This window comes from Sander vitreus, chromosome 12, assembly GCF_031162955.1.
Source record: "Sander vitreus isolate 19-12246 chromosome 12, sanVit1, whole genome shotgun sequence".
NCBI lineage: Eukaryota > Metazoa > Chordata > Actinopteri > Perciformes > Percidae > Sander > Sander vitreus.
The window spans coordinates 24,164,712-24,180,000 of NC_135866.1; the positions used below are offsets into that span (position 1 = coordinate 24,164,712).

The 15,289-nt window shown below is 41.7% G+C and overlaps 1 protein-coding gene across 1 annotated transcript in view; it reads left to right on the top strand.

Annotated features, from left to right (window-relative positions):
• Positions 1-15,289, top strand: part of LOC144527041 (catenin delta-2-like) — a 162,433-nt gene that overhangs the window by 26,673 nt on the left and 120,471 nt on the right. The window contains exon 2 of the mRNA XM_078264871.1: positions 4,820-4,956. Within this exon, the coding sequence (XP_078120997.1) occupies positions 4,825-4,956 (132 nt within the window). The 5' untranslated portion in view covers positions 4,820-4,824. The remainder of the gene's footprint in view (positions 1-4,819; positions 4,957-15,289) is intronic.

Consider the following 15,289-nt stretch of genomic DNA (forward strand, 5'->3'; position numbering starts at 1 on the left):
CAGCGTTAAAGTGTTGTTAATTTGAAAGTTGAGTCATGGGCGCATGGTCTAGACAAAGGGACAGATGACTGGTGAAGCCCAAACAAAACACTGCAGCAAGTTTTAATGAGGAGACAGGGGACTGCCCATCAAACACATAACACTCACATCCCAGAAGGGACACACACACAAATACACATACACACACACACACACACACACACACACACACACACACACACACACACACACACACACACACACACACGCACCAACAAGTTTTCTCTAGTGCTCCACGTACACAGGAATACAGTCATGTATGCAAGTAAACAGCACATGCATTCACACCACAGGGAAATAACACTTTCACATGGACATTTAGCTGATTTGCTGCTGATCTGAATTCTGTCTTTACCAAAACATGCCTGTCTCAGACCTGACTGACGAGCTTAAAGGGTCAAAAGATTATGCTCAATGCTCCCCCTGTCAGCCACGTCAATCATAGCGTGGTGAGCTGCATTTACAACGTTACAGAAATATCGGAGATTACCGCTTCAAAATGCAGGGCTAAATACCCCTGCATTACGGCACTGAAATATAGACCTAAAAATCCAAGATTATACTTCAGTGAAATAAAGCCTTTAGGCCTAATCCATATTCAAAGTCTTGTCTCTAGCAGGGCTGTGGGCCTCTATAACCTAGTTCCGATGGCTGTTATTGGGAAAAGCAGCTTTGTACTGGTCAGTTGTGTGATGAGGGCTTGGACACGGTCTGTTGAGCTGACCTATATTTGGCAGCCTGCCCTATCTGCACAGTCAAAACTAGAGCTTCTCTCTTGTTTTGTTCTATAGGCAAACTGGGCCACGGGGCATTCTCCTTCACTCTCTGATCCGGTTCTCTGATCAAGCTTGAATGTACTGTCATGTGAAATGTCCCACCCATACGGATCATCCACAATCAGAACTTCATTCACCATCATGGAGCAGCAATGTATCGACAACTAACATGGTCATATGAGGGAATGGGAAAAACAGCTTTTTTTCTTTCCAGCCTGCACTAAGGAGAAAATACCCTAAATGAAAAGTGGGGATTCAGTGTATCAAGACCTTTGCATACATGACCAGTACAGCATGACTGTGCAGTCAAGACCAATAAATAAATAAAGTAGGTACAGTATGTTAATAAATGGAGTTGACAGAAGTAATTATGGGATTTGTGGCAGTCACATATTGTACAAACAGTATTGTGTGGTCAGGACATAATATAAGGGACAAAGACAGGTCACTGCTTAGCCCTGTATACTCTGGGAATCTAACAATAAAATGTCAGTTCTTAATTAGGCTTTATTTAAGGTCTCTTATTATGCTCATTTTCAGGGTCATACCTGTATTTTGGTTTCTACTAGGACATGTAGACATCTGAGTAAAAAGAAAAAGAGTGTAAGTGAAGGATTATTCTATAGAGAAAGAGAGGAATGGAGAGAAATTACAATAAATAGAGGTGATAATGAGAGTGATAACATTGTGTGTGGTGTGACAGAAAGAGCAAAGAGGGAAAGGGAGGAGAAGTTAGATGGATGGAGGCACAGAGGAAGTGGGTAAGTAGGCAGGGAGGTAGATATGAGAGGGAGCATGGAAGACATGATAATGCTCTGCAGTTGTAACCACACAGCTGGAGAGTAAAGAATCCAGAAAAGGAGGAGAGAAAAAGTGGATGGCGTGAAGAGCGTGAAGCATGTAGTGGTGTCACGAGGCCAGATAAGCAGCCGAGTGTTTCTGAGGAACAGTGCACGCTCCGAGTAGGGAGGGCGCAGGTGCACTGCAGCGTTGCAGGTTCAAATCCAAACCGCAACCTTTCAGGGCCATTCTCTTTCAGTCATCCTCCACTGCGTGCTGTCTAATAAAGCAGAACTGTGCTGAAAAGATGAAGAGAAACTGAAATAGGTCAAGTGGAGAGAAGTGGGCAGGGAGAGAGGGAAGGAGGGGGAGAGAAAGTTTAGAGCCATGAAGGCAACAAGGAGGGGGAGGATGCAATGGGGAGAGCAAGTGGAGAAAGGGGATGTAGTGGAAGTAGAAAGGTGGGTGATAATGAAAAATGTAAGTTCAGAAACACTGGTGAGGGATGGATAGGTACAGAGGAAGAGGAACACTCTCCAAAATGGAAGACAAGTAAAGCCAGGTCAGCCATATTAGCAGCCTTCAGTGACCAGAGATTGTTGCCTAGCATCATGCAAGGATAGTTCCTTTCTCTTCTCTTGTCTTCACCCTCCTACTCCTCTTGTATTTCTCTTTTCCTCCTCCTTTCCCCTCTGTTATTCTCACTCTCTTTCCACTGTTCTTTTCCTTTCACTTTTCCATCTCCACTTTCCTTTCCACACTTATTCCTTCACTCTGCTCACAGGCTCCACTTTCATTTTTCTTTTACCTCAGTACTAGGCCGCAGTACTACTGCCTCATGCCGACAACCAGCCTTTCTGTGTGTGTGTGTGTGTTTGTCAGATTCCTCATGACAAGCCTTTCATCAGTGTGTAAAGCTGGCTGATGCAGCTGTTACACCAGCCCTGTGCGGCATCAGGATTACATGGCACATGTGAAGCCCGTTTCCTCCAACGCTTGGTCAAATACAGGATGACACATGGCATCAAGCATGCGCGTGTGTGTGGTTGTGTGTGTATTCCAGTCCAGTTTGATGCTATAGGACTCTGATACTGTTGCTACTACTGCTACTACTACTACTACTACTACTACTACTACTATGACTGGACTATACTAGCAAGTGCTTTTCAAGTCAGCTTTTCTGCTAGCAAGTTCAGCTTCAGTGGGAGCCCATGGGCCAAGACATTGTTGGTTTTAGTATTTTCATAGAAATTGTTGATGATATCAAAATAGTAGATTATTGCCAACCTTATCCTTTTAAGTTCAGGTTGTCTGCCAAAAGATGTCCTAATTGGACTATTTTCTGATTGCTACTACTAGCAAAAAGCTAACAGCACTACAACTACACTAGTACTACAACAAATAGGATTACTGCTATTTCTACTAGTATTGGCACTATTCAAAGCGGCATTGCTGAAATGAGACCACATTTGTGTCTATTGGAGTACAGTGCTTGTTGCGTGTGGGCCCTACTTTAGGTACACTGCTGTCACAGCCTAGGACAAGGGCAGACTGCAGCATATCATGTGCTGAGAAGGTGATTGGCTCAAATCTGCCATCCCTCCAGGACCTGTATGCCTCCAGGTCCCACAGGCAGGCAGAGAAGATTGTGGCCAACCCCTTCCACGTTGGACAACACTTTTTGAGTCACTCCCTTCTGGCAGGTGGCTGCGGTCCATCAGGACCAAAACCTCACAGCACAAAAACTGTTTCTTCCCATCTGCAGCTGGCGTCATCAACAAGCTCCGGGTCCAAGGCTATTATAGTTAACTAAAACGAAACAAAAAAACTTAAACTAGGTGTGAAAAAAACATTTTAGTTATAAAGTAATAAAGTGTAATAAAGTGTTGTGTTTCTATTTTAATACCTATTCTGAACTTCTTAAATCTTGCCCCTGACAAGATTATAATAAAAACGAAGAGTGAAACAAATCAAACTAAACTCAAACTATACATTTTCAAACAATAAAAACTAAACTGACACGAGCAAACCCACTCTGGAAACTAACTAAAACTAAACTGAATAGTACTGCTTCCACTTTTTAATAGTACTATACACCTACAAATCCTACCACCATTGAGGTGGAAGCACAGATAAGGGATTACCTGCAGGGCATTGCTGCCTGTCGCACTTCCGACGATACCATCGACGTGGCTGCAGGGTCATCAGCCGGGAGCCACTTTTGATAGATTTCGCTCCATTAATCCCGGAACATCTCAGGATGGTGGAGCCATGATAGGGACGTCTCCCTACCGCCCCCCTGCAGCTGTCTCTAGGATCCCCACGACTGGTCTTTCCTCCTTAGCCAAAGCCAGAAGCTCCCCTGTTATGCCTCCTCGGCCAGTTCTTTGAGTGCCTTCTTTAACTTTATGCCAGTCACTCCCACACTCATCAGGAAGCGCTGGGTGGATGTTCCTACAAACCCCCTGCAGCCAACTTCCATGCTGTAGTTAACAGCTGACCATCCTGCTTCTCTGCACTCCGCTGTCAGTCTCTGTATATTTCTCCTGCTTCCTTTCAAAGGCTGCCTCCATCCCTCCCTCCCAGTGGGACATTGGGACTGTTACTTCTACTATTATCTTTGCTGGTTCTACTACTGGTGTCACTTTTATTGCTAGATTACCCCATAGATCTGTGACTATCTCTGTGGAGTCTGGACACTTTCTTCTCACTGGCCTAGATTTCCTGTTCCAAAGATGTACTAGCGCACCTGTCCTGTCACTGCCCTTTGCCAAATGCATGCTGGGAGAAGATCCAGCTCCACATGACCCTGAGCATGAATAAGTCAGAGAGAGTAATCATCTGACACCTAAATCAATACCGGTCAAAATGTTGCAGTGCAATTAAATGTAGTTTAAGTAACATGCAATCAAAATGCATTACGGCCATTGTAACGCATAGCACATGGACACCACGGACTGGCTGGTATCCAGATTGTATAAGAAGTCTAATAGTAGGCTGTTTTATCAGTGATCTAATATTTAGCTATAACCCCACTATGTCAATATTGAATTTGTGCTTGGAAATGTGTCTCTCTTCACCTCTGCCTTCATGCTTACATCCTGAGTACAAGAGTGTAGGAGAGTGTAGGAGAGTGTAGGTGTGACAGCCACTCAGTCCAAATGCTGGCATGTCACAGTGTCTTTAATAATAGTAAAAGAGTTGCATGTTTCCTTCTTTTCCAGGAGGTATGCCAGTGCCTGAGGTGGCGTCTGACACTGCCAGTGCTGCCACCATGTTGAGCCCCGTCCTCAATGCCTCCAATGGAGACGGATCCGAGTCTGAAACCACCTCCGCCATTCTCGCCTCCGTCAAGGAACAGGTTAGAACTGTGTGTGTGTGTGTGTGTGTGTGTGTGTGTGTGTGTGTGTGTGTGTGTGTGTGTGTGTGTGTGTGTGTGTGTGTGTGTGTGTGTGTGTGTGTGTGTGTGTGTATACACATGCAACATAAGTAGAGGGCTGTCACGATAAATGAAATATGAATACCAGAAAGTAGTGGGGATAATTCCTCCAGTTTTCAGGGTGAGACAGGACGACGGTAAACAGTAAACACAAATGATGGAATGCCAATCTGAGCTAATGTGTCACAAATATGTCACCACATTTTGATCTGTTAGCAAAAAGCCTCGGGCATCAGCCGCTAGTGTAATTTCGAAACTGCTCTAATGTGGTGGGAGCTTTGTTGGAGATGTACTGTGCATGACGAAGCAGTAAAGAGACAAGACAAAGCCCAAGCCTTGATTTCTTTCTAAAGTAAAGCCAACATGAAGCTTTCAAGGTAGACCATGTCCTTATTATGTATTTATGAAGGTAAGAATATTCATGGCTCTTCCAGAATGTGTCTTGAAGTATCTGTTAAAACTTCTCTTTCATTTTTAACTGCTAGATGTCTTACTGTTTAAACTCTAACTGACTTTTAGATTGTTCCTGATGTGTGTAAGTGAGCTATCCCCTTACATGCTATGTTTTGACATATAAGATATGGCATTTGTATTACATTACTCTTTTAATACACTGAAGAGTGGTAGATTATTCACTTCCAATTAACAAACCTTTGGGGATGATCCAGACAAGAAATAGTTTGCTGACATTTCACAAACAGTCACAAGGGCATCACTGCTGCATTGTTTTAGTGTTTCAGATGATTCAATCTTGTATGTCCAAATCCAAAATTTAACAATGATTAATGGTCTACAGCAATGCTAGCAGCCTCGTTTGGCGTCAAAGCTCATCACCTATCAGGAAACTAACTAAAGTGGACATTTTGACTGGCTGCTGGTGGTGCTAGTAAAAAAGTAAGGGGATCACCAAAGTCATTAGGGTTTAGCCTTTGAGGACCATTTATGTCTGTCAAATTTAATGTTAATCCATCCAGAAGTTGTCCAGATATTTTAATCTCCAACATGTCCAACATGTTGAACAGATGGACTATTGGACCACCATTGCCACCCCCCAGAGCCACACCAACAGTGTATTTCAAAACTACATCCAATCAGCTTACTGACCATATGATAAGTATTAATCAACATACAGCAAAGATAGAACAGATTAAATGTGATGTTAGTGTGAAATATTGTTATGTACTCAAACTTAGGGGACACATCAAAGTGTTTACAGGTCTTGGGGAGTAATACTGCTTATGTGAAAGCCTTTTGTCCCTCTACGGGGAGCTGTGTGAAATGTGATACATTTCCTCAAGTGATGTCACTTGAGTCAGTGTCGGTTGGGTCTGAAGACTGCAAGTTTGAAAAAAAAGAAAAGAACTGGGGGTGTGGAGTTTCCCAGAACTCTCTTTGCTTGAGGCCAACGGCTCGAGGCTACATTAGCATCCAAATCTCCAGCCATTAAATTGCAGTGTCAGCAATGTATGCTCCAGATTTTGACAAGGAAGAAGAATGCTTGAAAAAAAAAAAAAGATGGTAACTCTGGTTCTGCTGCATCGATTTTGATCTCTTTTCTTGAACTGTCCTTTGTGAGTATGACAGTTTTATAGGGGTGCATTGCTAAATCGATGGAATACTGTTTAATGGCATAGTTGATAGTAATGCTATGAATGTTGGCTCTGTCTGGTCTGAGAAAGTGTGCATGTGGCAGTGTGTATTTTTGCATGCAGTGCGTGGGTGCACAGTTCGAGTGGATACTCGATACTGATACTGTGGACACTGTGTGTGTCCTTGAGTACTATGTGATGTACTCTGGAATGCAGATGCTAAAGATAGTCAGTGAACATGCTGAGAGTAGAACAAATAATGGAGTCTGCATGTTTTAGACCCAAACCTCACTGCGAGTTACTACAATATCCTCAAGGTCCAAGTAGGCCATGTGGACACATACACACACAGGTCATGTACACACACACACACACACACACACACACACACACACACACACACACACACACACACACACACACACACGCAAATGCATACCGATGATCTAGGACATGGTAATGGCCTTCTGATGAAAATGTGTAAAAAGTCTGGAGGGGCGAAGTCAGGAACTATTTGTGGAAGAAGTGTCGGCTATTTGAAGAAAGTGAAGACAAATGGATAGTTGATCACACTCTCTTCCACCTCCCTTCCTAGCGTCTTTATATTTCATGCTCCTGCTCCATGGTGAAGTTATTATTATTTTTCAAGCCAGTCATTTGTCACTTCCTTCCATACTTGTTTTTGCAGTGTGTAATTTTTCAATATTGTTTGTAACAACAAGAAGTTCTTCAGGGAATACACACACACACACACACACACACACACACACACACACACACACACACACACACACACACACACACACACACACACACACAGCTCTCTGTTCATTTTAGTTTCCAAAGACAAGGTTAGGCATGAGAAACTCAGAAAAGGCTTGACACACATTTGGATACACAGACGTGCACGCATGCGGTCTGCGCACAATACACACACACACACACACACACACACACACACACACACACACACACACACACACACACTGAAGTACACGCTGCCAATCAGACTCTTTTGCCTCTGCTGACTCACACCAGGAGATCCCTGCTGCTATTTTTCCTCCATTTCCTTCTACCCACATGAGATTGATTAGCCATTGGACATTGTATTTATCACATCTGTCAGCTTTTGTCCCCGTATCATTCATCATCTCTGCTGTCAACACATCTGCTATTGGGGGAGCTCAGTGTGAAGTGTCAGCTCTGAAAGACTTTCATTCCAATGTGAGATGTGCCTATTTGAAAAATCTGACATATTGTCTCGTTGAATGACAGATAAAGTAAAAGTGGCATAGGGTATTGATTAGCTGTCTTTTTACTTGCAGCCTGGTAACGTTTGACAGTCCAGTCAGTTCTGAAATATCAAGATGTTGACTGTGTGTTTGAAAAAATCCTCAAAAACTCAAATTTCAATTAGATAATACAATACAGCAGTCAACCAAACCTGACATGCAAACATGTGTTTTTATTCTGTTCACTCCAGAACTGGAAAGCACATTACATCACCGCTTCAACCTTAATTTCCATCATGTTTGCAACATCCCGCTGTGTTATAAGAACACAACAGAAGTTGAAAGGGAGATGTTGCATAGATAAGAAAACATGACAATGCATTCAAGGATGCAAAGATAAAAGGTTGGTGAAAATAAAGGAAGAGCTAAACAAAGGCTCTCTAATGGTTATCAGATATGAATGTGATGTTTCTGCAGCCTGATAACTATTGGGAATCATAGTGCTCTCTGGAACTGTTTACTCTGATTGGCAGCGCAATAGGAAAGAGCTTGAACGCAGTTTATACTGAGGCAATATCGGGAAACCATTGGCTATTGGTCTGGCGACGATTTAGCCTCTGGAGGCAACAGTTGGGCAAAGGCTTCCTCTTCCATGCACCGGTCATTGTTTACAGACCGAGTTGATACATTTTGTATGTGTTTTAGGTCCAGACGACATTTTGGCTAATCACCTTTCTATATATACTATATATACTGTAGATATCTGCATGTGAATGCAGATTAATTAAAAAAAGAAAGCCAGTAAAAAGCCAAATCATCGCCAGGTGATAGCTGATGGCTTTCGAGATTGCATTTCGGCCAATGCATTCCGCCTCTTTTGCTCTCCACACAAACTGTTTACCTGCATGCAACCAAAGCCAGCTCCAACATGATTGGTCAATACTATTCAGACTACAAACGGAATCCAGAACACTTTTAAGTTCCAAATTCTTGCCTACAGATTCTGTTTTAATTTGCAGATATCTGTTTCTAGAGATTGATACACAATTATTTTCCCTGTAAGCCTTATTAAACTGGTCTAAGATCTTTTCTTCACCTTCTAACACAACACATCATTATATAAACACTGTTACCCGTGGCATTCTTTTAATTGAACACATTATAGTTACATATTTACGCTCCATTTTTAACGCACTAGTTTCAAAGCACAAATACTTAAACACTCAGTCCCTTTATGATTGGTGTTAGGATTTGTACGAAGATGAAAAATCACAGTATTAAATAGCTTTTTGAAAACAATCAGGGTTATGGTAATTGTACTCACTCTTGGATGATTCATTAGGTTCTTTTATTGGTGTTTTCTTACAGCAGCCGTGCCATAATAATGGATGCTATCAGCCTTTCCTCCCCCTCTCGCTGCTACTCTCTCCATTTGTTTATCAAGGATTAATTAAGATTTGTTTAGCATCGGCTACCTCATTAAATTACCAAATATAGTTCTCTTCAAATTTCACAACAGAGTTAGATATTCATAAGAAGTGGTTTCAAAGTGGATCAAATATTTATTTTGTTTTACTTCATATACCAGGGAGAATGCAGAAAAAGTTGAATATTTAAGAGATGGGGAGGGATTTGGGGAGGAATTGTGTGTGCTCATGCTTTGTCTGCCCCCTCTCTCTCTCTTGCTCTCTCTGGCATTTGAGAAAGTCTTTTACCTTTTGTTATTTCCAGCTGAAAAAAGACTTCAGGCGAGAGCCCCAAAGCAGAAATAGGACAATATTTTTTATTTCACCCATGCAATTCCGCTGTATGTGAATATGTTTTGTGTAGATATGTGTTTGGTTATTTGTTTTAGTTATTTGTATGCATCCATACTGAATAGGCCGTTTGCTAAGACCCTAAGCTTTTATTCTCACACAAGTGGCAAAAAGGCAAAGCCCCACCTGCTGGCAGCAGAAAGAAGTGTGGCTTTATTGGTACTGAGTAACTTACAAATTATTTTAAGTACATGACAAAAACTTGGTTATTGATCATTATTCTACAATTAAGGTCAGTGGCTAGATAGAATAAAATTGTGTTTTTGGGTCACAAGTTGAGATGCTGCTATATGAGGATAGCTCCACTCGCAAGTTGGTTGGCTTTTAAGTTATTAGTTATTACTTTTTAATGTAACTTACAACCCTGCAAACTAATGAAACCATTTAATGGCATGCTACTTGGCCTTGGAAGTAACGTAATGCTGAGTTACTACTGTTGGTAACTAAGCGGTTCTGGACATATACACATATTCTTACAGTAAACATGGAGTGAGTATTGGTGTACGATAAAATGGTTCTCTAGTGGGAGCCTTTTTTTCAATAGGGGATATAAAATCTTTAAGAAATCCTAATAGAGTATCAAAATATGCTCCCCATATTCTTCAAAAGTACACTTACCCCTGTTTGCAATCAAAATTGATACTCTGCTTTCGATTTACGCTATAGCTTCTTTCTTTTTTACCCCATTAGGTTAGATAAATGCCAGGTTATATTCATTCCTTTCACTTTAGCTCCTGTATTTTTGGTTTTAGAATGGCCAAAAAAAGACACACCCTACAGACTCTTAAAGTACAGAGTATCGCTCTTAATACAGCCCCATGTACACCACTTTAACATGTAGAAAAACCAGGCCTGCTGTGCCTAGTTATGGTTGCTAAGCTCTGATTGGACAATCACTGTTCGGAGAAGGAGTTTAGCTAACCATCAATTTCGATTTTGCATCTGATTGCATACATATTTGCATGCATGCCTGTTTCCTGCCCATTTTGGAGTGTCACTTATGGCTCTTGGCTGGCTGTAGCTCAAACTGGAAAGCACTGACAAGGGAGGCAAAGCAGTGCATTGTGGTAGGGCTCGGAAATGGCCAATGGTATCTTATATTTAGCAGCTTACTCTCATTGTTGTTTCTCTCTTTGCAACCTGCCACAGCAAGAAAAAATGGTTGACCCGGGATTGACAGGCCAGTGAGTCTGAGGTGTGTGTGTGTGTGTGTGTGTGTGTGTGTGTGTGTGTGTGTGTTTGTGCAGTCCAGCGCTCCAGACTTGACTTTAAAAGTTCAGCCCTGCGAGTTATATTACGCAGAGAGCTGAGCAGACGGTTGACACTGTGAAGGAAAAGATACCATACTTTATATTTGATGACCATAAGTCTAGTGGTAGATGTTGATTATTTTATTACAGTCAAATAAAGACAGAGACAGATGCTGCAACGTAGCCCGAGCCAGTATTTCAGCGCATGCATGAGTGAGCCCTGAGGATTTATTTCTATCAGTGATATTTTCCACTCTTCTCCTCCTTCCACAGATACAGAACATTCAAATTCAAAGGTTGTATTTGAACATACATTTGGTTTATTATCAAGGCAATACTCACAGATTTATGTCAGATTTAAAACTTGAACTATTTTGTATACTGTCTCAAGACGACTCATAACTTCAACAGCATCACAAAATATTCAATACTTTCATACCAACAGCGGTTTAAAAAATGTTTTTGTTCTTTGCATCGTTGATATTTAAAAGCTTGGACTTTGCACCTTAGACCTATTCTTGTAAGACTGGACCTTATTGGCACATATGCACGATGGTCATCTTCATCTGCTGTAATTCATTTGATAAAGTCAATCATTGTACCTTTCAAAATTATGTGCTGTACTTTGTATCATTTCTCTGTTTTCTTTCTTATATGTTTTAGAGCAGCCTAGTTTGTCTACAGCAGTTACCTAAGATATGTGTCCCTGTCCCTTGTGAAGGCCACAGTGGTCACAGCACCAGGTGTTGCTTTCACTGATAATCTTTCATCATTAACCAATAGCATATCATCAAAAAGGTTGAACAAATAAAGAGCTTAACCATACTAGCAAGCCACCATAATGGTGACATTAAATCACGTCTTTTTACATAACGTTATTCTAAGATACTGTCTATGTGATGGATTTCTTAGCGGAGGTTAGCTAGCAAATAAGCCCACTGACAGCGACGTTATTGTTCATTATTAGGCACAATGTTTAGTAATGCCAGTAGAAGTGGTCATAGTGAGGGAAAATGTGATCTATGATGCACATTGAAAAAGTGTTATGTATCTGGAATTGTTCATCAGCTATGTGTAATTTCTGTAAAGCTGATGAAACGGAGTCACAGTCTCTCACAGACTCTTTCTGTGAGAGAAAGGACACTAACATTATATCATGGAATGGAATTGTAAGACATATGATGCTTTTGTGTACAAAGTACTTAGATTTGTTCTTGAATCCATTCGGTGAAACCTGTTTTACTGAGGATTGTAAGCTTTCATTGGGCAGACGTGCTCATTTTTCCTCTTCTCCAAACAGCACCTGCAGATACAATGCGTTTTTTGGGGAGTAGAATGTCAATCGGCAATCCTCCCAGCAACAGGCAATAAACTGAGACAAATATACCAAGGCCACAAGGTGTTTCAATGTGATAAATGCAACAATGTCAAGATACCTCAGGAGAACTCTTACCCTTTAGATGTTTACCTCATGTGTCACAGCCCTGGGCTTTTCATTTCCTTGAGGTTTTCATCCATCCCTGCAGTTTGAATAAACAATTTTACCTTGATGCTGGCTTTTTAAAAATGTGCAGCACAATAAGCTGAACAAAGACACTGCAATCTGAATATTTAACAGTTGCTCATAATTCATGTCTCTAACCCTGTGCTTAAAACCTGGTTTAGTGCTGTTGCACAGAGGGGTGGAAGCAGAGACTGTGGTGAGGAGAGGAATTAAACCCCGGATCTACAGCTGCAGTTATCGGGCAACAAGACAAATCTGTCTGGTTTGGAATAAACATTTAAGTGGTTTTTGGTATCCGGAGAGCCCTAAATCTCCTTGAAGCTATCTTCCCCCTCGCTGCTTTTCAGTCAGCTAAAGTTTTCTCCTTCTCTATCTCATTTCACTTCACCTCTCTCCCTGCTCCCCTCTATCACACCCCACCTTCTCATGTTGGCTTGTTTCCCTTTGCCTCCAGGACAACTTTGTTACCAATTGAATATACCTAGTAATGTTCTGGCCTAAAACAATAGCTCCAGACAGCAGTGGTCTTAGCTATATAGCCACTGTGACATTTTCTCATTGAACAGGCCCCGTTCTAAAACAACTAAATGCCAGGCGGACACCACGGGGCACAATTAGACCGCTTTGCACTGGAAAGAGAGAGGGGGAGACAGATAAAGCTAAAACACACACACACACACACACACACACACACACTGCAACTCCTTTCCCCATGCAGCCCACTACTGTCCTACAGTCATTTATTTTACTTTACTAATTGCTTTAATGGGGTTTCCAGGGGCCAGCCTGTTCCTGTAAGCTAGTGGCTGCACACGAACTCTCTATCTGTCTTCCCTCTGTCTCCATTAATAGGCTCAGATTGGAGCCAAATCTTTAGTAATACAATCAGTTGACAAGCACTTGATTGTAGAACCTGCTCGTTAAGACATAGTTCAATGTTGTCCTTTTCACTTAATTGCTTATCAAGCTGTGATTACTCACACACGCATGCACACGCACGCACGCACGCACGCACGCACACACACACACACACACACACACACACACACACACACACACACACACAGGCCAGTAAGTGTTTCTTTCCACCTGTATGACGGACATGATGACGTTTTAGTAGTTAGTTTAGTTAGTACTCATTACTTTTGTAACTTTATTAGCCCATTTATTACAAATCACTTTCTTTGGATTCTATTCATTTGCTAATCCATCACAATAAACGTAAAATATTGTCACTTACACAGCCACTTGTGTAATGTCTTCTGCACCTCCAAAGGGGTGTTGTCAAATTTGACAGAATAACCTACCCGTGTAGTGGTGATGTCATCAGGGTTATCTCTGTTTGGGCATGGAGACTTCAAATATGTAACAGAAAAGCCTGCATTATAAACTGGGGGCTTTTTGGACCTTGACCCACACTAGGGACCGAAAGTCACATTATGTCAGCCATTGAAATCTGTCTTTTTTGAGTCCCCTAATTTAATGGAAGTCAAACACTAAATTGCTGAAATACTCCTTTTAAATTGCATTTCCACACACAGATGATGTAATGTTGTAACATCAGTGTGATGAATCACACAAAATAAGCAAGTGTCAAAAGTCTGATCGCTGATTTTTTTTGTGTGTGTGGCATTTCAGGCCATTATTTGACAGGACAGTTTAGGCATGAAAGGGAAGAGAGAGGGGGAATGACATGCAGCAAAGGGCCGCAGGTTGGAATTGATCCCGCGGCCGCTGCAGTGAGGACTGACCGTGCAGATCCACCTGGCCGTGCGACACTTCTATCGCGCCGCACTCCACTTTATTCCTATGGGTGATGTCAAGCGCCTTTAACGCGCCCGCAAAGCATCCCGGGAAGGCGGCGCTGCATTTGAAAAAATGCTGCGTGTCAAAAAGCTGGCTGATGCCCATCTTTATGCAAATGAATCCGTTGAACGCGATGCAACTATCCAATGAAAGCACAAGGTTGTAGGTCCTTTGTTGTACCACAACGGTGCCTGTGAAACTTTGGTTCCGCTTACAAGACAATTTATTGTTTTAACGATCTCTTCCACGACCACCTAGTAGTCCATAAAACAAACGAAACCAGGATTTGGAGAAAGATATTGACTGGTGGTGTTTCTGGTGAGGATTTGACATTGCATTTAATAATTTAAATAAAACAAGATTTTGAAATGGCTTGCATTGTTTGTATAGGCTATTAATATTTTCCTATACTGTTAAATACATTCCTGAAATGGTTCTACATTTGTGAGAAACATTTAACACAAGTTAAAACGAACTGACTGTGAGTTGCAAACTGACATTTTAAAAACGTCCACACGCGTCTGAACGAGGGGAGGCATCGCGACACCACGCTTCAGTCTTGTCGCAAAAGTGGATCTGCAGCATGAGCCTCTGTGTATGGGGGGCGCGCTCTACCAGGTGAGCTACCCAGGCGCCCCCTGATCACTGATTTTAATGCCGTATGTAAATGAATAGAGATCAATGGCTGCTTCAAACTGTGAAGTATACAAGATTGCAAACACGTTTGTAATGGACCTTTAACCTGAACTGTTTCTAGTGTGACATTTAATGTCATTATTATTCAACATTTAAACTGAGGGTTTTCTAAGTTTACACTTTACTCCCCTGAAAGAATACAATAAGTAACAGCTGTTTCTGTTTTGCTCACGATATATAACCTTTCAGTCCTTAGTATGGGTCAAACTCCTAAAATACTGGATCCTACATTACCCATAATCAGGGTTCAAAATTAGCACCATTTACTAGCCAAATGCTGGTAAAATATGCAGGTGGTAGATTTGCTTCACTCACCAGTCACCAGCCAAAAAAACAATGGTAATCCATTAAAGTGGCTGGT